At 42.4% G+C, this 24,527-nt stretch overlaps 1 protein-coding gene across 2 annotated transcripts in view; it reads right to left on the bottom strand.

The window, feature by feature from the left end:
* ZNF827 (zinc finger protein 827) overlaps positions 1-24,527 on the bottom strand; it is a 581,455-nt gene that overhangs the window by 100,631 nt on the left and 456,297 nt on the right. For both annotated transcript variants that reach the window (XM_085641623.1, XM_085641624.1), the window contains exons 6-7: positions 15,753-15,992; positions 13,936-13,993 (exon numbers count right to left, since the gene is read on the bottom strand). In XM_085641623.1, coding sequence (XP_085497749.1) covers positions 13,936-13,993; positions 15,753-15,992 — 298 coding nt within the window. The remainder of the gene's footprint in view (positions 1-13,935; positions 13,994-15,752; positions 15,993-24,527) is intronic.

The following is a 24,527-nucleotide window of genomic DNA, read 5'->3' on the forward strand; positions in this document are numbered from 1 at the left end:
TTATTTGTCAAATATCTGGGCTTTCACAAAGGCAGCTATTGCCCCATTTCTTCCCCTATGATGTCTAATAAGTTTTAAATACAGTCCATTTTATCTCTCCCTCTGGCAATGCCTTCAGGTTTGGACCCTAATGTCTTTATTACTAGAGATTTCTGGCTTCTTCCAATGGGCAACTTACCTTTTCATATTTCTTGGGCATCTTCATACCTCATACACCCATCTTTCTGCACTCATTCACAAATCAAGGATTTGGACCCAAAACCCTAAGGTGTATGCTTAACCCACTCTCTTCCGATATTCTTCCCAGTCTCAATCATTGCCAGATCACAGAAAATACATAGGTACAGAAGTATTGTTGAGTCTCACCAGGCTTCCAGCTAAGCCATTTCCACCATCTTGTTAGTTCTGAGCTCTTGAACAACTGGGTGGCATTTGAAAATTTAGAATACACTCTTCACAAAAAATGTATCACTAAATGGAAAGACCCTGAGTAAGCACAACAGACACACACACACCCACTCACAGAGTCATTCCTTCAACTTCATTAGACAGACGACCAGGACGATAGGCACTGAAGTCTTCTCCACAATGGTGAACAAGTCCCCAAGAGAGATGCTTTAATGTGAATACTGCATTTATGACACACCTAACAGTACTTTTTAGTTTTTTTTTCTCTTTGTTGGAGTTCAGGGCCATCATTTCTGATGAAGGTAACTTTATAAACTGTTTGGAGTCTGCAGACTTGTGTCATGTTCTGGCATTATCGAATCATGTGAGGTTGCTACCTTGTGCGTGGCGAGAATGCTTGTGGGTGAAATTGGAACAGGGAGATTGGAGAATGTTAATGGGAAAGGGACTTTTGATTGGGACGGATATGATTAAAGTCTGTACCACTCTCCGTTACTGAATACATTTGGAATCATAAATCCTGCTTGCAGTGATGTAACACACCACAACTTGGCGACAACTGGATTAGGCAACTAAGCATGCATGTCTCAGAGCCCCTTTCAGTGGAGGCCACCCTGCATGGTAGGGTGAACTGTTACTAGTGCTGCTGCCTGGTACTACAGAGCAGTGCGGAGCTTCCTGTGCGGGGAGAGCAGTGAAGACGTCCAGGTAATGTCCAAAAAGTTTGATCGTGCCAAGAGCATTGGAGAACTCATTGATTGCGCTCAAGAGCTTTTGAGCTGGAGAAGCGCGAGGTGATGAATTCTGGCTCATGCCGCCAGGCTGCATTCTCTCATGAGCATTGTAACCTTTGGCACGCAACGTCACACTGGGTGGGATCAAACACTAATGTGAGAGGCAGCCACGCCGGGCGTGCCGACATTGTGCGTTATTACCTGAAGATGTCAGCGGCCATATTGGGAAGGCAGTCAGCTTTTTCCGATTCTTCTTTTTAAACAGTGATACTCACGCCTTTAAGTTCCATTCTGACATTCATTAGTTCTTGCGTGTCATTAGAGACCTCAGGACATCGGTCACATTATTTGGTTATTGTCTCAAGTGAGAGGGAATTGATTGAATTACATGTGTGCTCAAATTTCTTCACTTACACCCCCCTTACCATTTTTACCAGGGCCTGGGGAACCACTAATGAAATAACCAGAATTGAAAGATTATTTTATGAACTATATGTCTGCCATAGAAGAAGAAGGTTCTGAGGAATTTTCTCCTTCACACAAGAAGAAGATTCTATTACATAATTTAGGTCCAGAGGGGATACGGATTTACCTCCAAATGGAAACGAAGGCTAGAACAGACAAAGATCTGGATGTTTTTGTGAATGCTCTGGATGATTTAGATCACTACTATCAGTAAACAGAGTATGTGGCTATTGACGGGTTTAATTTCTTTCAGAGAAAACAAGGCAAATCAAAATCTGTTGAGGACTATCTGTCAGCATTAAAAAGGTTAGCTAAAATGTGTACATTTGGCAATTTGCACAATTAATTACTTTATGATGAGGTCATTATGCATACCAGTGACTCCAATGTGCAGGAGAGACTTTAGGTGAGTGGGGAGTCTTCATTCAAGAACATAATAGCCTTGGTAAAAAAAGTGAGTTATCTAAAAGATGTGCAAAGGCCGCTCATACCTCAACTACTAATGGGGTTCAGTATAAAGAGGGTGCTATGGTGTGTAAGGTTTCTTAGGCGCATGGCTCTATACCCAAAGGTGGTCAGAGAACAAACAGAAACCCGGAAGTGGATATAAGAGTGAAAATCTAGCTTGTTGTAGGTGTGGTAGCAAGTAGCTCCTAGCCAGAGATAAGAATTGCCCTGCTTTAAGGGTGAAGGGCTTTTTTATGGAGTGTTAGGTTACTATGCTAAGGTGTGCAGGAAGAAGAATAAAGGTGTGCAGTGTATTCAATTGTTGGATGATAAATTGGCTTCAGAACAGTCCGACGTGGACCAAGAAGAAGAAGTGGGGGTCCTGTGCGTTGAGTGTCCTGCCCTGAATTTGTGTGGTCTGGCTAAAAATAAACTGGTGTGTGACAAACATAGGCGGGGTGGAGTTTAGTATTACAGCAGACTCTGGTTCGTCGTTTACCATTATCAACAAGGTGGTGTGGAAAAGTGAATTTGAAAAAGCAGTAAAAATGCATTTAGTAGAGTCGGATATCCACCCAGTTACGTTCAGGGGTTAGAAAATACATATGTGTGGTTATTGTGTTTTACCTTTTGAATTTGAGGGCAGAGTGATGGTGGGTAAATTGAATGTGTCAGAGGTAGGACCCTCATGTTAGGATGGGCAGATCAAAAAGCTATGAACATTACAATAAGTCCTAATACTGTGGACCAAGTACTAGTGTTAGAAGACACTGAACAGGTTTTTGTAGACAAGCTTAGAAGCACATTTCTGGAAGTGTTTTCAGGAAGAATAGGCAATTTGAAGAACTTTGTTCATAAAATTGTCTTTAAAAATAATGCTGTACCTGTGTCCTACAAAGTAAGGAATATTCCCTTCAGCGTTAGAGATGAACTGACAGAGGAACTAGAGGATTTAGAAGGTAAATGGATAATTGAAGCGGTTAAGTGTGCAAAGTGGATGGCACCACTTGTCATTGCTAGGAAGGGCAATGGTAAATTGAGCTTGTGCATTGACCTAAGAACCTCAACAAAAATATTATATTGGATAAGTTTCTGCTGCCTAAGATTAATGAACTGCTGGCTATGACTAAGGGGATCAGGTCGTTCTCCACGATCGATTTAGCTTCAGCTTACCACCAAGAGACTTTGCATCCGGACAGTAGGGATCTCACAGCAGTCTTAACCAACGTTCCCTCTAATTGTTTTCCTCTGTGTGCGGCAGTGTAGGGTCTCTGTGCTCTGCAGCCATCGCTATGTGCGCCCGGAACCAGACCGGGTGTGTGGGGCAGAGCCAAATATCATTCCAAACTTTTGCTAAAAAAAGTGAAGTGAAAGGACGGTGCATTTCCACACATACAGCACCACGATAAGGGTCTTAAGGCAGGTTTGCAATTTGGATACACACGCCATGACATGAATTGGTTACACAGGCAAGTACACTTCGGGTTTAGAAAAGCACAAGACTCCAATAGTGGTACCATCATATGATTTTACTGCTGTAGGTGTAATGTTACTTGTATTATATATCTGGATGCAGAGACAGAAAGAAGCAGAAAAATGCTAGCCGGGTGGCACACTAGGCTAAGCAGAGATTTCTAATTTACGTGTTACCTAAGAAATGCAGAAAGTCCAAAAGCACGATGTGTAAAGCGTGATGGTGCTCAAACCTGTCCAGGCCGCAGCTCTGTCAGGGGGCACAGGAGATAAATTATTGGCCACGCCGGCAAATTATTTATAAGCAGCCCGGGACGGCCGACTTGAGTCCACTGGGCGGGGGAAAATGCACTGATGCATCATGCAGTCAGGAGACAGCAGTGAGAGGGACAGTCGTCACTAGTGGAGAGTCACTCTGCGAGTGTTTGTATCACTATTCAATACATATTTTTTAACCCCGGAGGAGAGGTCTATGCAGTGCGCAGGGGGACGGACACTAACAGGGGACGTTATTTGTGAATTGATATACTACACTCGTTGACCAGAGAGTGACACCCCTGATGCACGCAACAGATTGATGAACTTCTAAACCAGCATACAATTAGTTGTGCATGTTCCACCATACATATTTCTATACCAAATAAACTCTGGCAGCCGTGTTCAGCCCAGACTCAAATGGCATGACCATAACAGGCAGCGGCACCACCAAACTGAGACTGTCCAGCAGCCTCTGTGGCGGCACTCACTGGAGAGCTAAATAGAGCTGCAAATAACAGGAATACTTTCACAAGTGCCCACAACCCATAGCTGCCAAGGTGTCAGATTGCCATGTGTGACATTTTCATAATTTCAGTGTAATTACATTTCAACGACTATGAGAGACACTTTCTTGCGAGCAAAATCAAGCATTGTAGACGAGGGAAATCCATAAATATAAGAAATTGAACCCATTTGAACAATGAGAAACTAAGAAGATCTTAACTGCTTCAAAGCACCAGAAATGAAGGGCACTGTTGGACCCAACTGTACCAAACTGGAAGTTAGAGGTCATACTGCCTGCAAATGAGGCTCATGTTCCATAACGCCCCATCTAGCTCACTGCCCACAAAAACAGGATAGAACCACATGCCTCATTCTCCCTCTGCATGGACTGATCAAACTGTGCTGAGAAACCCCAGCATGAACCGGCACAAAACTGTACCATGAGACCCTCAAAGCTACCTTCTGACACAAATGTCACCGATAAGTAGCTTAAGGCCTTAATAAGAAGAAGTGACAGCCAGGCATCAAATTCTCCTCAGTCTGAACATTGACACTCCTCCCAGTAATAAGCACGTGTGTCTGACCAGGGCTTGGCTGGCTTCTGTGCATTGTGGCCCATATTAACTGCAACAGTTCACAGGTATGTCCTCCTGAACTAGCCACTTACCAGTAGAGTTAGACCTGGTTGTCTTTTCATTGGAATAAGGAATTTTCTATTGCTTTCGCATAAGTTGGGAAAAGCAACTGAAGCCTGTACTTTTCCCTCAGTAGTACATACTTTAAACACCAAAAACAAGAACAAGAAAGCACTTTGCAGTGTTCTGGAACTGCCGACTTAATTATCAATGGCTGTTAATTAAAGTAAACAGACAGCAAGGCAATCTATACAAATGAATACACTTTATAAAGACATTTTTTGTAGCGTTGTATACCTTGTTTGACCCTTTGCAAATCTTAAACCGAGGTGAACAAATGGTGGGTATTTCTTTATAAAAGTTGTCAACCCTACTTACCGGTCATTTACTGTGCTGCTTAGGCGTCGGCTGTGCGGTAAGCAGGGGCACTATTGGAGGCGGTCTCTCACTGTCTTGGAGCTCAGGACAGTTCTAAGTCTCTGTAAATCTTGCATCAGTCCAGTCCGCAGCTTACTGGCCTCAGTCAATGTTGCTGATGAGCTGCTTCAGGCAGAGGGTCTCTGGGCAGAGGAAGAGGAGTCAGACTACTGTCAGAGCGGAGTCCAGTCACTGTGCGCTCAGTGGCCCTGGCAGGACCAGACAGGTATGTCTTGGCCTCCTCGCATCCTCACAAATAGGCAGATGTTTTCTTGATCCAGCAGGGGACTGTGAAGTGCACCCCCTTCAATACGTGGAAAGCTGGACATTTGAAATTTGCTTCCATCCGGCAGGTTCGGGCCTCCTACCGGACGGCGGCAATTGCCACTGCCAGTGCCTCAGCATGGGAGGCCGGTGATCACACAGTATTTAAGAAATTACAATAGCCATTTTCCTTCCTCGATGTCGTGTCCAATGTCAGTGAGTCTGAGTTACTAAAACCGAGTGGCAGGCAGCAGATCCCATGCTACGAACTAAAAAGCAAGTTTGTAGATTAATACACAGCTGGCACTGTTTCACTGACACTTTTGTCAAAGTCTGCCTGTTATTTTCTGTAATAAAAGCCACACTTTGTCTGCAGACATGTGGCTGGTGCTGCCTTCAGACACAGCTGGTCCACTTTAAATGAAGGTAAAGTTTTGTTCGACCTTCCTAATTACGCTCCCTCCGACCACCACTCTTGTTATAAGGCACGGCAGGCTCTGAATACATTGTAAAGATCATAGACGTCCTGCACCACCCGGAGAGGTCTATGGTGCTCACAGTCTGCAAGACTGTTAGTAACTAGTGCAGCGCTGCATCAGCCTTCAGCCCCGCTCCATTAAGAGAAGAAATGCAGCAAGCCCAAAAGTACAGTGCTTTTGAACTTAATGCATGTCTTTTCTTAATAGAGCGTGGCTGATTGTGGGCACTTGTGAAATTATTCCTGGTAATTGCATCACCCTCCTGCGCTGCAATTAACAAATATTTTCACAATGCCCCACCATCAACCCGCAGCCGTGGCCCATTAAGAAAGAAATATAGCAAGTGCAGGAGTCACGTGCTGTAGACCGCATCCCTTCAACCTGAAAATTACAGTTTTTCGCGCTGCTCGCTTTTTAAAAGAGCGGCGCGAACGCTCTCCCGGGATGTGTGCGCGCTTCACTCAGGACACTGCGCGCTCAGGGTCACTGAGGTGTGCGGGCGCGCACCTTCCAGGGAACACGGGTCTTAACGCTGGTGGGGTGTTTCAGATTTATTCACATGCCATTTGGACTGGCTATGGCTGCAGCAGTCTTTCAAAGACAGATGCACAAACTTCTCAAAGATCTCCCTGGAGTAGCATACTTCCAGGATGATATATTGATTATGGGTAAGACCAAAGAGGAACACAATCGTAGGCTGAGGTCTTGAAGAAGTTGAAAGCTTGCAGATCGACTGCTGAAATGAACAAATGTAAGTTTGGGAAGCAATCAGTGACTTATCTAGTGCATGAGACGTGTGGCAGTGGTATTAATCCCAAGAAGGAAGTCTTAGAGTCTATTAAGGATCCCCCAGCTCCAACAAGTAAGTTAGAGGTGAGGTCCTTTTTAGGGTTAGTTGAGTTTTACAGTTTGTGTGAAGGATTTGCGGAGAAAACGTATTACTTGAGGCAACTCCTGCGTACACAACAGGTATTTGAGTGAGGTGGCATGTGTCAGAAACAGTTTGATGAAATAAAACTTGACATTTGGGAAGCACTACCCTTAGACCCTAGGGCCAAAAATGTCATTACAACAGATGCCATTGGTAAAGGGCTAGGGGCAGTGTTGTCCCACGTTTCTAGCGATGGGGGAGAGCATTATTTATTTTGCCTCCAGATCCTTGACTACTCCTGAGAAAAAAGACTTGGTGATTGAACGGAATATGTTGGCATGTGTATGGGCCAATGCAAAATTCAGACAGTTTGTGTGGGGTAACGGGTTCACAATACGTACTGACCATAAACCACTGGTAAAGGTTTTGACCAACGCCTCTCCTAGAATACCTAGGCTGTCCCTTTTTTTACTGGATTACGAGTACAGTGTTGAGTATCTCTCAGACAAAAGGAACAAGGTAGCTGACTATCTCAGAAGGTCACCACTACAGTGAAGGTGGAATGAAGTGATTGGGTGGGATGACTTTAGTGTAGCTAGCTTGGTGTGTGGCAATGATACTATTTCTGATTCTGACTGGGAAGTTGGATATAGTGAGGATTTGACCTAGAGCAAAGTCAAGGAATATACATTACAGGGCTGCCTAACAAAAGAGATATGGAGGAAGAGTGCAAATATTTTTGGGATCTTAGAGACAAGGTATTTGTCTTGAGCTCTGGTTTCCTCTAAAGAAGCAACAGGGTGATTCCACCACAGAGCCTACGACAGAGGATACTTGAATCAATGCATGTGGGTCATCAGGGGGTCGTCAAATCTAAGCAAAGACTCAAAAGTTCATATAGGTGGCCAGGCATGGACACTGCTATGGAGAAATTTGTCAGGATGTATGAACATTGTATCAACGCAAACAAGTCTCTGGTTCTGTTGAGACCGTCCCTAGGCACAAGAAAATACCTTCTGGTCTGTGGGAAGTCTTAGCCATTGATGTGCTAGGCCCTGTTTTTGACAGTAGGGGCGTGTCTAAATACATTGTGGTACTGTAGGATATGTATTCCAAGTGGCCAGAGTTAATGGCCAGTAAAACATCCGTTGCTGCTACTGTTTCTTAAAGACAGTGTTCCTCAGGGAAGGCATTCCTAAATCATTGTTGAGCGATAATGGGCCACAATTAATTGCTGAAAAATGTACTAATATTTTAAAACAGGAATGGTATTAAAGAAAAGAAAAGTCCTGTATGTCATCCTGCTTGTAATGGCCCCTTTTGAAATGTTTAATAGGGTTATTATGGGCAGTATTTCGGCTGCCATCAATGCAGGTAAAAACTGGGAGCTTGAGTTAAACAAGTTCGTGTGGGCGTATTGCATTACACCCACTGTAGCTGGGTACAGCCCTTTTAAGATTCTACGGGGACGAGATCGTTTCACAAGGGACAATTCTGCATGGATGTCTCAGGAAATGCAGAGCAAATGGTCACCGCAGGTAGTTAAGGCAAATCTGGTGAATGTCCGTAGCACGTATGAAGAGTACTATGACAAGAAGAGAAGAGCCAAAGAGGTGTGTTTGTGTGAAGGGGAGTGGGTGCAGATTAAGTCTAGCAGGATTGTCAAGAAGGGCAGTAGCCATTTTTCTGAACCTCTGAGGGTGAGGAAGGTTCAGCTGAGCTGGAAGATGGCAAGATTTGGCATTTTAGCAAACTGGCAAAATGCAACAAGATCTTGACATGGAAGAGTGGCAAGAATATTTCCACTGGTTCATGGATTTGGGATGCAAATGTCTTGGATAGTGCAGAAACTGATGCCAACCTCAATTGTACGACTGGAGGAGGGAATACCTTGGATTCTGGTGAAGGGGTGCAACCCGGTAGGACGCAAGATGTGCGTAGTGACTTTAGGTGCATCAGTGAACCTTCATTGCCACCTGTTGCCTGAAATGTACAAAGGGAAGACACAAGGGTGAAAGTTATGCGCTCTGGTCGGGCAGTAAACTTACCTGTGAAGCTGAATGATTTTATTGTAGGTTAGGACATTGTGATTCTGTATATCTTGAGAATCTATTGTTAAGGGTTTTTTAGACTGTATTTTTGGTTATCTCACTTTACTGTCTTTATTGCATCTTTCATTTATAAAACGGTTTAGAAAGGGAAAACATTCTTGGAACTTATTTGTTGGTGAACATACCACATAGCTGTGAATCCTGTGGTTGGGGCCTGACGACGCTACAGCATATTTTCCATTTTTAAGTCACGTGCATGGACGGAGCACGTTCCAGGGTGACACGCAACAATTATACACCTTTTGAGCATCACAATAATCTGACCATAGAAACAAGGTGTGCATTCTACCACTGTATACAAATCTTTAATTTATTGCCATTGCATTCATTGAGGTGTCATGTTCTGGAATTATCCGAACTCACGAGATTGCTACCAAGAGCGTGGAGGTGCTTCTGGGTGGAATTGGAACGGGGAAGTTGGAGAATGCTAACGGAGAGGGATGGTTGATCGGGGCGGATATTATTGAAGTCTGTACCGCAAATCCATTACGGAATAAACTTGGCGTTATAAATCCTGATTGCAGTGTCGTAACACACCACACCTCTATTCTGAAGTGTGCAGTAGAATGGTTAAAGGCACTACCAGCCAACATGATTTCATGTAGATAAATGCAAATCCTCAAAATAGAAACGACTGCCACTCAATGCCTCTCCTGTATCCCCTGAGCTGTGGGACACCAAACAAGTATAAAACACTTGTGACTCAAGGTGCTTATCAGACTTAGGTCATTTCAGGCTACTTCTTATAAAACAACCCATTAAACGAGGTCAACCTACCCAGAAGACAAATGAAAATGTAATCCATTTAATTTGAAAGTGATATATTGAGCCACAGTACATAATGAATTTTAGCCAATGCATTCAAGAAGCAAATCATAAATAACATATTGATTTACTCCACTATAGAATGAGATAACAAACATGCAGCCAGCCAAAATGGTTTTGTAATCCTGTCTAGAGTTTGAGGAGGACAAGAACTTTGTAGTCTTCCTGCTATGATGCACTTTCCATGAGGAGAAATCTGTTTTTCGAAGACAAAAGCACAGAACATTGAAAGAACTGGCTTTTAAATGTATGCCGAGTAATGCTCACATGCTAGGTTTCTAATTTCGGGGACTATCAACATGAGAATATAAGGAGGAGAGAATACAAATGGATTCTTGAGCCACAATCCCAGTTCTAACGAATTCCAGCCATAAGAAGCAGACCTGTTTGCATGGGAGTTGGGCGACAAATATGAATGGGTACCATACCAAACCTTTACCCATAAGTTAGGATTGGAAACATAAAACAACCACAGTAATTTCCACCAGGTAAGACACACCAGGCAAGATTGCAAGAGATTAGAACTATATCCGTTTAAACAAGTGAACTTAATGTTTGTAGAAATCTCACTAGCCTGTTCCCACTTTTAAATCCTATTATGTTCAATATATAGGGCCAACAATGCTTAAGTCACATATGTGGTGTTTGAAAAGCTAAATATTTCTTATGGAATCATCTCCAGCCCATAAATGTGGTGGAGGGCAATGCTCACCCCATTTTGTCTGCTAACTTCTAGCTTTACTTTGAATGCAACTAAATACAGTGTCAATGTTATTTGAAGAAATGTCTGAGCCAAACAATGTCAAGAAAAGCCATACACAATATTTTGCAAATCAACAAGCTGTCTCCCTACTGTTATGCTTAAGGATTAACATTTACCATTTGTGCTTTATTCTTCATGTCAAGTTATGGAAACATTGCTGGCACAGTAGGACTCTGAGCTTCATCAGCCGTTAACAAGTGCATAAACGACACTTTATCTTGCTCACCGTTTCAGGACTTTTTTTGACACAGTTGATGCACACCTGTGGGCAAACAAAGCAAACACAAGGAGATGATGGATGGAGCGCTGTACCTTTTCAGACACTCACCCCCAGTCCCAGATCTGGGTTGAATCCATCATCGTTCTTTAGTTTGCTTCGCCACCCAAGTTCAGACCCAGCCATAGGCAAATCAGTCTTGACCCTATTCCTCATAGGAACAGTCCAGCCCGGACTGCCAAGCCAGGTCTACCCTGGACAGGAAACAAGCATCCTGGGACCGGTTTCGGGCTAACACTCCTCATGAGCCAGGCTAACTTGAATACAGTGGCAAACTGAGCAAGGGAGCCACGTCTGGGCATACCCTGCCAATTTAGGACAAAAAAAGCAAACACAAGGAGATGATGGCCGGAGTGCTGAACCTTTTCAGACACTCACCCCCAGTCATAGATCTGGGTTGAATCCATGATCGTTCTTTAGCTCACATCGCCACCCCAGTTCAGGCCCAGCCTTATGCAAATCAGTCTTGACCCTGTTCCTCATAGGAACAGTCCAGCCCGAACTGCCAAGCCATGTCTTCCCTGGACCGGACACAAGCATCCTGGGTCCGGTTTCGGGTTAACATCCCTCATCAGCCAGGCTAGCTTGAATCCAATGGCAAAGTGAGCAAGGGACCCACGTCTGGGCATACCCTGCCAACTTGGGGCGAACAAAGCAAACCCAAGGAGATGATGGACAGATTGCGGAACCTTTTCAGACACTCACCCCCAGTCACAGATCTGGGTTGAATCCATCATCGTTCTTTAGCCAAACCCAAGATGTACCCAAGCCGACGACCATGCAAGGCGGGAAGGGCCATCTGTTGGGGCTGGGCATAGGGCCTGGATGAAAACAAGCCGTGCAGCCAGCCCCCAGATGTGGTGGGTTGGATGCAGAGCCTGCCCACAAACAGGTATGGGCTGTGCAGGGCTGAGGATCGGTCACTCCCTGGGCGTTGGGCATGGGGTCTGGCTGCAAGCCAGGGTCTGTGTCCAATCCCCCATTGAGCACTGTCAAAATCTGTTCTCAGTAAGGTAGATGGGCGAATATGATCAAAAGGCGATGTAAATTGGGGGTTAGGCTGTTCGCGTGGGATTGGACGGACAAAGGCCATGCATGGCTGGGGGTTGGTTTTTCATGGGGTATTGGGCGCAGGGCCTGGCCACAGATGTCATGAGTGATGCCATCATTGATGTAATTTAGCATGTCATGAGTGATGTAATATATGAGGTAATGAGCAGTGTATGGTGGGGTCACAATTTATAGTTAGCGCAGTAATCTATAACTGGTGAATTTCAGAGTTTTTTATACTTTAAAACAATAGTTTTTATATTACTACATGGCCTAACTATAACATCACTTTAACGTGTGTATGTGTGTGCCAGTATGTAGTTTTTCAGAAATTAGTATTACAAAAATGTGCCAATGGTCTTTAAAGGTTTAAATACTAGAGATATCTTGACCATTATACCGTGAACAATTTACAAATCTGGGTTCAAGGACTGTTCTTGGATCCAAATAATAAAAAAAAAAAAATCTAGCCCATTGGACGAGGAAGCTTTTTCTCCGCCCATATATTTTAGGGCTCCAAACTCACAACTAAGAAGCACTCCAATTGGCTGGTTAAACTTAAGAATCTCTGCTGATGCCACCATTACAGGGTGCAGGGCATGGTCCCCACACCCAGCAAAAAACTCAAAAGACCACCTAAGGGGGCAAGGTGAGTATACACTGACCCCCAAGCTTAGATTGGAGAAGGGTGCAAAGAACCTCCAGAGTTTAAAAATGAAAAACAATAATTCATTGCACACGATTCACAGCCTTGACTCATAGTTCTCAAACCCAAGGCTTATGTCGGGCCCCTGACACCTGCAGACTTGCTTTAAATTATGCAGGGAAGCAAACATAGGCCCAGGAGTTTAATAGTTTTCAGACTCTGCATAGAGATTGCGATTGCAATTTAGGGAACTCAAGAAGTGCAGCAGGAACTCTGTTACTTCTGTCTCAATAATGGGTGCGCTGTCAATCAGTTCACCAAAGGTTTTCACAAGTCCTGAAAAAGCAAGTCAGACAGTTCTGAAAAAAATGTTTGTGCTTTGATTATGGAGATTTTATGCTCCCTTTAATCCTGTTACCATTTTTCTCACACCTGTTCTTCAATTCAATTCAAAGGGAAGAGAGATGTGATTACAATGTCCAAGTACCATGCACCTAGAAACTCCATCTAGGACCAACAAAGAGTAGTGCATGTGAAAACTAACTAGAAAGGATGTTTACTTCTACTCAATCCAGGCTTCATGCGTGTGGGGGGTTCTGTGTCCGTTGGGTCTACATATAGCAAGTTGTCTTTTCTGTAAGCAGTGGGTGGTGGATAAACTCATAAATGTTTAATAATAACAAGATGTTATGTCATTGTTTTAACATTCCAGTAGCAGGAAAGGACAAGCTTGCAGATTTTGTAAACTGGTTGACATGTGAATTCAGTCAGTGTTGGGGTATGATAGAAATCCAAATGTGCTGGCTTGCAGAGCTGGATTGGGGGCAGCCACCACTACAGTTTATTCTGCCATTTATTTATTGGAGATAGAATTTTGTAGTTGGTTTAGGAAAAGATCTTGTGTGCAAAACAGAAGTTTAGATAACATTGTTGAAGACACATCTTTTGCTCAGATTATTTTCTAAGAAATGCTTAAATAGATGGGCATGTTTTGTAAAGGGGTAATTTCCCCTGAAAGTAGACATCAATGTTTGTTGTTTAGTTTTGATTCCAAATCTGATGGCCATGCTCTTCTGTAGATCCTTCAAACTACCATGAAAACACAACATATTGACCACATGAAGTTGTAGTACTCAGAACAATCCACATGGAGGCTGAAGTCAGATACGTTTAATCAAATACATGAGTAGGATCAAGTTTACCCATTTACAAACTAAAACCGGACACCACTAAATTTCCGATAAATAGACATAGATAAGTAGACAAAATCAGACAGAAAATAGTCAGAGAGCAACAAAGAGAGCCTACCTGGGTGTAGTTCTGATGATGTGATCTTTATTGTTATTGTGCTCTTTGCTCACCTTTTCTGTAAAAGAAGATTTAAATAAAAACACGTGACACCTCAGTATACATGAGTTGCAACAGAAGCAAAGTAGAACAGTACAGTGCTGTCAGTGCTATCCCCCTCACTGGCATGCAAAAGTTGGAATAGGGTGCTAATAAGCCCCAGGAAAATATAAATCTCTAAGACAAAATTATCGGCCACAAATTTCATGGCACTTGAAACTACTCAGAGCAAACTCAATGAGAATGGAACTCACCAACATCCTCAACACCTGCATCTCCACACCAACCCTTCAAGATAGATGGAAACACTCAGAAGTCAGACCCCCTCCTAAAGAACCCTCTGCCAACCCAGCAACCTCAAAAATTACCGACCAATCTCCCCAATACACTAACCAGCCAAAGTACTTGAGAAAGCCATCAACCAACAGCTCACCAAATACCTGGAACAACATCATCTACTCAATGCCTCACAATCAGGATTCCATGCCAACCACAGCACTCAGACCGTGCTGATTGCCACCACGGACAACATCAGAACCCTCATCGACCGCAGAGAAACTGTGGCCCTGATCCTCCCGACCTCTCTGCTACGCTCAACATTGTCTCCCACCACACCCTCATCAACAGACTCCACAACATCGGCATACAGCAAAACACCCTTTCTGGTGCACACAGAGCACCTGTCTGCCTCCCTTCCCCTAAGCACCCAAGGTCATCATATGTAGCGTATCCCAAGGATCGTCCCTCAGCCCCACCCTGTCCAGCATCTACATGACCCCCCTCGCAGATGTCAACAGATCCCACGGACTCAACATAATTTCCTATGCTGACAACACTCAACTTATCCTTTCGCTCACCGAGGATCCCTCCAACAAGAAAAACCAACTTCTGCAATGCCATGACCGGCGTAGCCAAATGGATGTGAGCCAGGTGCCTCAAACTCAACTCCGAAAAAACAGAAGAATTGATTTTTGGGCAGAACACCTCCGCATGGGATCACAGCTCATGGTCAGCAGAACTCGGACCAACATCCACACCGACAGACCACGCATGCAACCTTGGCTTCATCCTCGACAGTCAACTGACTACGAAATGACAAGTCAACGCAGTCACCTCCTCCTGCTTCTACACCATTCGCATGGTCTGCAGAACCTTCAGATGGATTCCAATCAACACCAGAAAGACCATCATGCAGGCCCTCATCACCAGCCGTTTTGACTATGGCAAAGCTCTCTATGCCGGAATTTCCACCCAGCTCCTCAAAAGACACCAGACCATCCAGAACACCAAAGCCATTCTCATCCTGGGCCTCCCCAAATGGACCCTCATAACCCCCACCTCAGAAACCTCCACTGGCTACCCATCCAGAAAAGATGCCATTTGAAGATCCTCACGCATGCATACAAAGCTCTACACAACCAAGGGCTATCCTACATCAACAATCGACTGAACTTCGACCTGCCTGCAGGACACCTGCACTCCGCCTCACTCTTCCTCCAACACACCCCTCGCATCCCTGGCAGCTGCAGCGGGGGCAATCCTTCTCCTATATGGCTGCCAAGACCTGGAATGGCTGCCCCAGCACTCAGATACCCCTAGGGGTGACACTGCTGCACGTTACAAATTCTGATTGATGGATTGACTGACTCCGCTACGTGTGAGGTGTGTTGAAATAAATGGAGAAAGTACAAAGGGGACATTGACTTTTGGTTTACAAACCAAGGATATATGGACAGTGACCCTTTTTTGACCCCTAGATACTCCTGCTCCTGTTGTACCTGACAGCTGGAAAAGAAGCTCGGATGCCATCTTCACCGATATATCTTGGCTGAAAAGGTTTCGGTCTGGTAGCACTCGCCCTTCTTGTACCTTTAGCAAAGGTTCCATCTTCTCTTGCCTCAATAAAGTGCTGTAACCAAAATTATGGTTGGGTGAAACTGGGATTCCTGTGTCCGGGATGTCCACTTCCATTGGCTCTTCTTTTATCTTCGTGGTCTGCATTTCCTTGGAACTTTCGGCTATGGAGGCAAAGAGGAGACAAACATGAGGATGCTTGTCAGTGTTGGTGGAACATTTATAGAACACGTCAGGGTCTACAACCCTCTATTTTAACAGGCCGAAGATTATAACAACACCATATAAGTTACTGTGAAACACTCACACGAAAAGTAACCTAAACAGAAGCAAAACACAAACAGATATTCAGTCAAATACATTTTATTCTAGCCTCACATACGAAGCACATTCTCATCTTAGAGCTATTTGTTGTCAGTGAAGAACACAGTGTGACCAACACAGCCGAAATTTGAATCGTTTGTTCCATCAGCCATTGAAACTGTTCTGGGTGGGCAACTTTTTACATTTTGTCAAAACCGATTCCTACATTTATATAGTGAGCTACATTTTACATGTAAATTCAACTCATTTTCCTAACGTATCTCGATTTTTAAGAAAGGCAGAGCAGTCTCAGAATGAATACAGACACCATCTGTTTGCCTTCGCACGTGGGTCCAAGTCAAAATGTCCATTTTAGGCAAACACCAGCTATTTTCTGGTGATGTTCACAAACTGCATGGTTGCACCACTAACCCTAGCAGACACATGCCAGTAGGGCTGATGGAAGTCCTCCATGTACGATACATCGAGTCTTTTATTAACAACATAAAATAACAGTGTGTTCTCTAAAATTATGCTAATGATTTCCAAAAGATTTTATTGACAATAAAAATATCTCAACCTACTTCTCAGAAAAGATTTTTTTGTCTGTCACTAAACTAAACCACATTGCCACTTTACAGTCTTTGCTACTGCTGAGAAAAAGGGAACCTTCTATGAAATTAACAAAAAATAAAGGTATAAGGGAATTTTCACTAAAATGTAAAACCAAACTGAGGAAATTTTTCATGAATTTTAATAGGCCACATACATCCGGTTAGGTCAATCATTTTTCACAGGAGTTGCAAGGACACTCCTTTCATGATCAGCCTGAATTTTATGGCATAGGTCCATTTTATAGGGTTATTTAGACTTTAGTGGTTTTTGTGACTGCATAAAAACAAGGAGTTGGAAATAGCATGTGCACAGTGATTCGAGTGTGCTTTTGGGCTCAGTAAAAAGAAAAATGACAAGAGACAAAAGTAAATGTGTGTTCTGCCTTTTCACACGCTGGTACACCATTTTTCACATCAAACACGGGCCCCTACCCTCAAGTTTGACCAAGTGGTATGTGCATCGGCCAAAATGCAATGTAGCCCAATGTTGGCTCTACTCCTGGTAGGAGCTGGTACTAAAAAAGGCGAAAATTGTGTTTTCACCCACTTTAGTCCTACTGCCACAGTCTGAGTGGCCCTATAAATGTGAAAACTCCAAATACAATACTGAATTGCGTTTTCTAAATGGGTCTCGTGCTCGCTTAAAACGAAGCTGAAAATAAGTATAAAAGGATATGCCTGTTAGCAATAACTGGGAAAAATGTGTACACACCTATTCTGAGCTGAATATTACTGTAAGGTCTGAGTCTAGCTAACAGGTGTCCCTCAGAACCACAGGGCTACTGTGTATACTATACAGAGACAACTGAGGCTACCCTATCGCTCAACACCAGTGTACAGTACACAGCTATTCCTCAAGAATTATTTCCACTCTGTCATTCAAAAGACTCACATTGCATCAAAAATGTTTAGATTTTCAAGAAAAACATGATATACCTCATGAATACGGTTATTACAATACAATACAGTCTGGCAAATGATCCTAAAGTTATTCAGATAATTCTAATGTACTTGAGCAAATAAACTTAGTGTATTTAGCTTACAGAACATAGTGAATTATAGAAATGTAAATGTCTCTTAATGAATCAGAAAACGAGATCGATTTCTTTTAAGTTATCTGAAACCGAAGCGGTCCAGCAATTATTTTCATCCCTGATTCATAAGCTTGAAATTAAATCCAAGACTTTCAGATTACTTTTGAAAGATTCCCATCTTTTTTCCTAATACTTGAAGTTGTTTAGGAGTTTGCACACTCTAGACCAGGAGACTCCAACCTTTTCTGTAATAAAAGCCTCTTAAGTTCAATGAAAGTCATCGAGAGCTACTAATATTAGTGTTGTAATAGTGACCACATCAGAGGAGATTGCATTAGTGTCCACCACATGCAAGGTTACTGCCAATGATCAATACAGTGCATCCGGTATGGCTGCCAGCAGTAATATAAAAAAAACTTTGACAATATATTATGCCTCTACTTGGGTAAAACATAACAACCATAGCTGCAATGCTTCGACACCAAGGTAATATTATCTGTAAAAAGCCTCCACAATTCCACGTGATTTATCACTCAAATATCAGCTTTAAATATATTTTGGAAGTAAATGCAGCCATTTTCTCCAAATATTAGCTTATGGATTCTGAAAATATATACAATTTAGTTTCGAATATATACATTTTCAATTTTAATATATTACCTATATAAATTCAACCAAGCAAAAGCTTCTAATTTAGCATGCTGGTAGCACACAGGAGAGCTATTTACAGGAAGCTGGAGAGCTACCAGTAGCTTACCACCTACTTGTTGGAGAAGCCTGCTCTAGACAGAGCTATGTGGATTTCAAAGCATTTCAAAAGAAAGATGGCACCCTAAAAGTTTGATTCAGACTAATTTCCCATTAACACTTGAGAAAACGTAGGGCTTGTCCACAGAATCATCTTGAGTTTATAAAAGAATATAAAAGTCTCACCCGCTGACCAGGATCTCAGGGACCCCAGGCACAAATCTTTTAGAAAGGCTACTTTGCATTCAAGAAGAGTGAACACTTGAGCATGGGCTAAAATTATTCCCCAGTTTTAAATTAGATAAGATTATTTAGTACAAATGTCAGAGACGGTTCATAGCGTAGGCAGAATCTTCTTCTTCGGCCCTCTAGGGTATCAAAGATTACAGCATATTACTTAAATGAAACAAGTATGCACCATTTCCTGCACAAAGCATTGATGCAAATGAAAAAGTAATTTCCTTTGCTAGTGTCTTCTAACCTTACTCTATAACGCCTGTACAGCTCTATGGGATGTTTGAGTTGGAAGAGTAGGACCTCAGTCATCAGGGTGCCAAGCATTGAGGGCTTGATTCACAAAGGTAACCTTACCCTTTTTATTCCTTTTTTTATTTTTTTTATTATCAAGACACGATTACACATATATCATACGGATACAACATGACCTGATGTTTTATACAAATGAGCTCCTTATGAGAGTGAACAATTACACATTGGATTCACAATATATAATATTGTTATATACATTTTTCATATTCAGTCATGCATCCATTGTGCGTTTACTTTAGGCCAGTTAACATCCCATTGTCTTATTCTCTGTTTAGTGTTCCTACAGTGTTCAGGGCTAATCGCTGTGTGTCCTATCCCTATCAGTTCAGCCGGTTACATCTCGCTTCCGCAAAGTGCAGTTGTCCTCACACTTTAGATCATGTTTACATTTTTTTGCAATTCACAAAGGAATTTTATAAGCAGTATCTTTACGAGTGCGGAGTCTCCGCACTCATGGCAGAGACTGCGCACATAAAAAGTTAGGCAGTCGTAAATATATTACGCATAGAATTCCTTGTGATGTGCAAAAAAATTGTAAACTTACATAATAGAGTAAGATTACTTTTGTAAATCGGGCACTAAATACTTTAGCTGCTGCCACCATGGTACACATAGTTGGCTAAGGTCATCTACATGTGTTACTACTGCTTCTGGAGTCACCCTGGGAAAGAGCATATAAGGTGATACACATTCAAATTTATATAAATACCTGAACAAATCAAGCCAGACAACTCAGAACCGAAGAGTTACTTCTGGCCCATAGGGTTAGAGCCTGTACTACAACTAATCTAAGGAACATATTTATTCTCATAATAGTAAAGGATGTTTTTTTGAAGACAACAAGAGTACTTGGAAATCGCATGATTTTTCATAGTTTATCGAGCAATCAAAAGGATGCAGTAGGGTGACCAAAGAACTGCATGACTTTTGTTGTTGCTTTCATAAGTCAATTGTACAGGGCCTCCTTCCCTTGTCATTGCAGGTTCGGACAACCCCCACATCCAGGGGCCGTATTACATATACAGCGCACTTTCCCCGTTTCCGCCACGGAACACCTTTAAATAGGTGCGCCATATGCAAACAAGGAAAGTGCACTGTACTACAGTTGTAGTGTCTTGTGAGTTAGAGATGACATGACCCTTTTGGTTCCTGATGGACTCTGCAGAACAATGATGTAAGTGTGTGGCTTTGGGTTATAGAATCCATGATATAGAATGTTCAGTTCACGGTTAAACGCTGAGGAATAAAGATGTGTAATACCAACCTTTGTGTGTGGTGGGATCATTTACAAGTACCAGGGCTGGGGTAGGATGCTGCAACAGTGAATGCTCTGCCCCCAAGCCAGCTGCAAACTCGGGCTGCCCTGGGGGCAGTGCATTCAAGTGAAATACGGAGCAGCTGATTTAAAGGTGCTCCATGCTTCACAGTGCAGGCGGCATGCCACCTGCACTTTGAAGAGGGCAGAGAAATCCCCTTGCAGGAGGGTGTGATGAGTGACTGCACCTGCCTGTAAAGGGATATCTGGCTGTCCATAGGACCCTCCCCGCTTCAGAGGGATGCCATCCGGGGGTGCACGTACAGTGCACCACATTTTTGTGTCACACTTACATTGCTCCTCCTGCCATTACAAAGTGTCTGCTTCAATTGAAGGGACGTGTGTTAAGGGGGATCTGAAGGTGTTTGAGAGAAAAACCGAGTGACAAGGCTAAAGAACTTTAGTCTGGTGCATTTGTTGGGGTCACAGAGGTTCTCCAAGATGATCTTCTGCTTTGACAGGATAGACGAGCAATGTTGTCCGGGTATTAGTATCCTAAAGCTTACAAATGATAACCTTGAAAAAGCACACACCACAGATGGACAGGGGCACAAAAAGTTGCCAAAAGAGCTTGTTTCTTAATGGGGCATGAAAGGAAATAAAGAGGGGTACGTCGTGAATAGACATCACTTTACAAAATAATAGCCTTCAAAGTCTTCCTCACAGTTGCAGCTTTTCTAAAATACAAAAAGAGACCACGAATATAGGTACATTCCTTAAAGTGGTGCTTTTGAAGTCATGAACTTAACTAACATTTACTCCATGAACCTTGTCTCTGTCGGTAAAGGAGCTGCTATTAACGGTCCTGGCATAGAAAACAGAGAGACAGACCCTGGTTGATCCTGTATGTACATCTGAAATCACCTCAGCATTCGAGGATGAATAGGTAAAGGGTGCCATCCTAGCTCTATGAAAAAATGTGAGGAGTTTTGAAACAGAAAGATACAAGACATTAGAAAAAGTGTTTGGGTTGACATTAACGCCACTGGGATGTCAGTGTTCAAAGTCAGACATTTTTACAAAGTGAAAAACTTAGAAGTACTTCTACATACACCATTAGCTGAAACATAAGCTCTCCTTGCTCAACCTTGACACCTTCTGAGCAAGGCCCAAGGAAAGGGATGAGATCACAGTTGTTGACTTTATACCGGAGAGCTCAGTAGAAAAGCGTGGAACATACGCTTCGGTAGTGGGAATATGCTGCGATGAAGAAACGCTTATGAATACCATTGTAAATAACGATACTCTGGGGTTCGTTAGTTATCAGGTCCAATAAATAGCTCAGATTACATGTTATTGGGGAATACCATGAGGATTTTGGTGTTTAACATGCCAAATACCGTACACATTTCTCCTGTTCAATTTCGGTAGGTTTGACCTGCCGAAATTTAACAAAGCTTGAGGTATTGAATGCATCCGATAATTATTAGATGCGTTCAATACCTTTTAGTTTGTAATTCTGATCCTTGCGTTAACAGGGGTTTACGCACGAGTCGGACTATAACGAGCCACTCATAATCAGGCTCTATGTGGCATATTAAACTTAAAGGTGTAAAAGTTATGTAAAAATTATTTTCTGTTATAATAGTCACCAGGCTCAGGAGCAGGCTTAAGTGGTTTTTAGAGTTAGCGTTAGACTATGGGGAAGGTCACTGGAATCATGCAGCAGGAGAGGGCCAAATTATGCGGAAGGGCTGACTAATTATACGGCATAAGGTGGCACATAGTGTTAAAATGATAAAATATTGAGGTAATACTATCTGGTAAAAGGTTTCACCTAATTAGCACCCAGTTAAAGGAATAAGCAAAAGAAAAGTGACCAATCAACCTTTGCAAAAGGCCTTCCACTGCGCACCATCACATATCGCTGCATGTTTTGTAACTTTTAATCAGTTTGAGTTAGAACTAGAAACAATTTTTTTTTGTTAAGATTTACAGATTATGCAGCAGATGGTGCATTATGTGGCAAATGTTGCAAAACCATAATTATGTAGAAAATGCTGCAGACGCAAATTGCATAATTCTATTGGCCCTGACCAAGGATATAGTTTAGAATGAATATTTAGATTAGGCATATATTTAGTGCTAGGTTTAAGATTAGTGTCGGTGGATACAACTAGCATTTTTACAGACATTTCATTAATGTGGTTGATTTACTGTTCACTGAAATTATCATGTTTGCAATTCTTCATAGTGGGTTCTTCATGATGGTGTTTAATGGTATTCTTCATACACGTATTTTTTATGCGAGCATAGGTAATTCAATCATTGCGGCTAAGGTGACAGGCACACTGATGGGCCTAATAAAAACCAGTGGTGCCCTTAGGCCCAAAGCCAAAGCTCTGAATCGTGGTCCATTTTAAACTGTGTTTATAATGGACCATGATTGAGAGCTCTCTACTTGAGACTGAAGGCACTGCAAGTTTCTCACTGTGCCTATCAGTGAATTAAAGCAACTTAATATAAAAAAAAAGACTTACTTACCTGTTGCCTAGTGCTGGGTGCTCCGCTTCATCTCAGCAGCACATGATCCAAGAGCTCCAGCAAGCAACTCCCCTCTCTTTACCAATCCGGAGGCATCTCTCAGCAACATGGGAGAAGCACCAGGATTGGCTGGAGCCGGCTGGTATGACGTTTCTTAAAGCACTGGGGTTCTGTGCTTGCTCTCCACCCAGCTGTCTGAGACAGATTGGGTTGGAGTGTTTAAAGTGCGCATGTCAGACTGGCTGTCGCAAGATGGCTGGCCAAAATGACATGCGCATTTTAAGCTAAGTGAACAGTATTACTCTCTGCTGCTGCCCCACCCCCAGACTTGGCAGCTGCCAGCAGGCAAAATAAAATAGTAACAACTGTGCTTTATTACCATTTTATTTTTCATGTTTCCTATTCTCCAGTGGAGGGGGCGACGCTTATCTGCTCTCATGGAGGCACAGCTGCTGAATTCAATTATAAAAAGCGATGAAATTATTCCTATCTATCATTAATATTTTGATATTTCATAAGGGAAAGTGAAACAGGTTGAGTTACCTGGATTGCAGAAAATTGCGCAGGGACTGGAATTTCAATCAAGAAGACTTCCGGAGACAAAAGAGACACTTTAAAATACTGATGATAATGTTAACTATCAATTCCAATCTATGGACGTGTCCCTATTTATGCCAGTTATATGAAGTTAATCTTTCGTTGGGTGAGTATATTTTATTATTATTTGTTTCAGTTTGCTTGAGAACATCTGCAAATGTTTTTATCACTTTGATTTACAAGAGACTGAATACTTCAATGATGATCATTCCAAACTCAAGGCTTCCGGGAGATTCAGGACCACTATGAATAGGATGTGTCCCCTTATGCAGGTATTGTACACATCAATTTTCAACTTGGAAGTCATCTTGCTCGCTGTGTGTTCTAATGGATAGTGAGATATCTCATGCTTGTACAGCACTCGTCATTCTGTAGCGGGACTTCTTGCAGCAACACCTAAAGCGCGTTTCACAAAGGTAAACTTACATCTTTGTGTAAGTGTACTACTTTTTGGTATTCAGAAACTATGTGTGGAGTTTTATAACTCCGCACTCCCTAAATGTATGTGTACAAAGTCCCCCACCCCAATTGCAGAGTCTCCAGGTGCGAAGAACTCCTCACACATAAGCATAGGGAGTCAAAAAACTCTGTACGTAGTTTGTGACTAACGAAAGTAGTAAACTTACATAAAAGTGTAAGTTTACCTCTGTAATTAGGACCTTATATCTAACAAAAAAAACGTGATGGGAGGAATGCTTGCCTGCCTATTGGAGCAGGGTCATGACTGATGTCAATGAGGTCATTTGAGATATCAATAATGACTTCATTTAACATTTTATGAGTGAAGTAATATAGGAGGCCATAAGCAGTGCATTCTGGGGGTACAATTTATAGTTAGGTCATTGGAATATAACTTGTGAATTTCAGTGTTTCTTTATTTTTTAAAGAATTAGTAGAACTCATTTTAACACTCAACAATATTGTTACTTTAACCTTTGTTTTTTCGCGGAAAAATAAATATATATATATTCAATGAAAAAACCAAAGGTTTCACACATGTTATAGTTAGCTGGACATTTCACTCGTAAAAAACCAATGAAATTCCCCCGTTATAGT

Source organism: Triturus cristatus, chromosome 2_2 (genome assembly GCF_964204655.1).
Source record: "Triturus cristatus chromosome 2_2, aTriCri1.1, whole genome shotgun sequence".
Taxonomy (NCBI): Eukaryota; Metazoa; Chordata; class Amphibia; order Caudata; family Salamandridae; genus Triturus; species Triturus cristatus.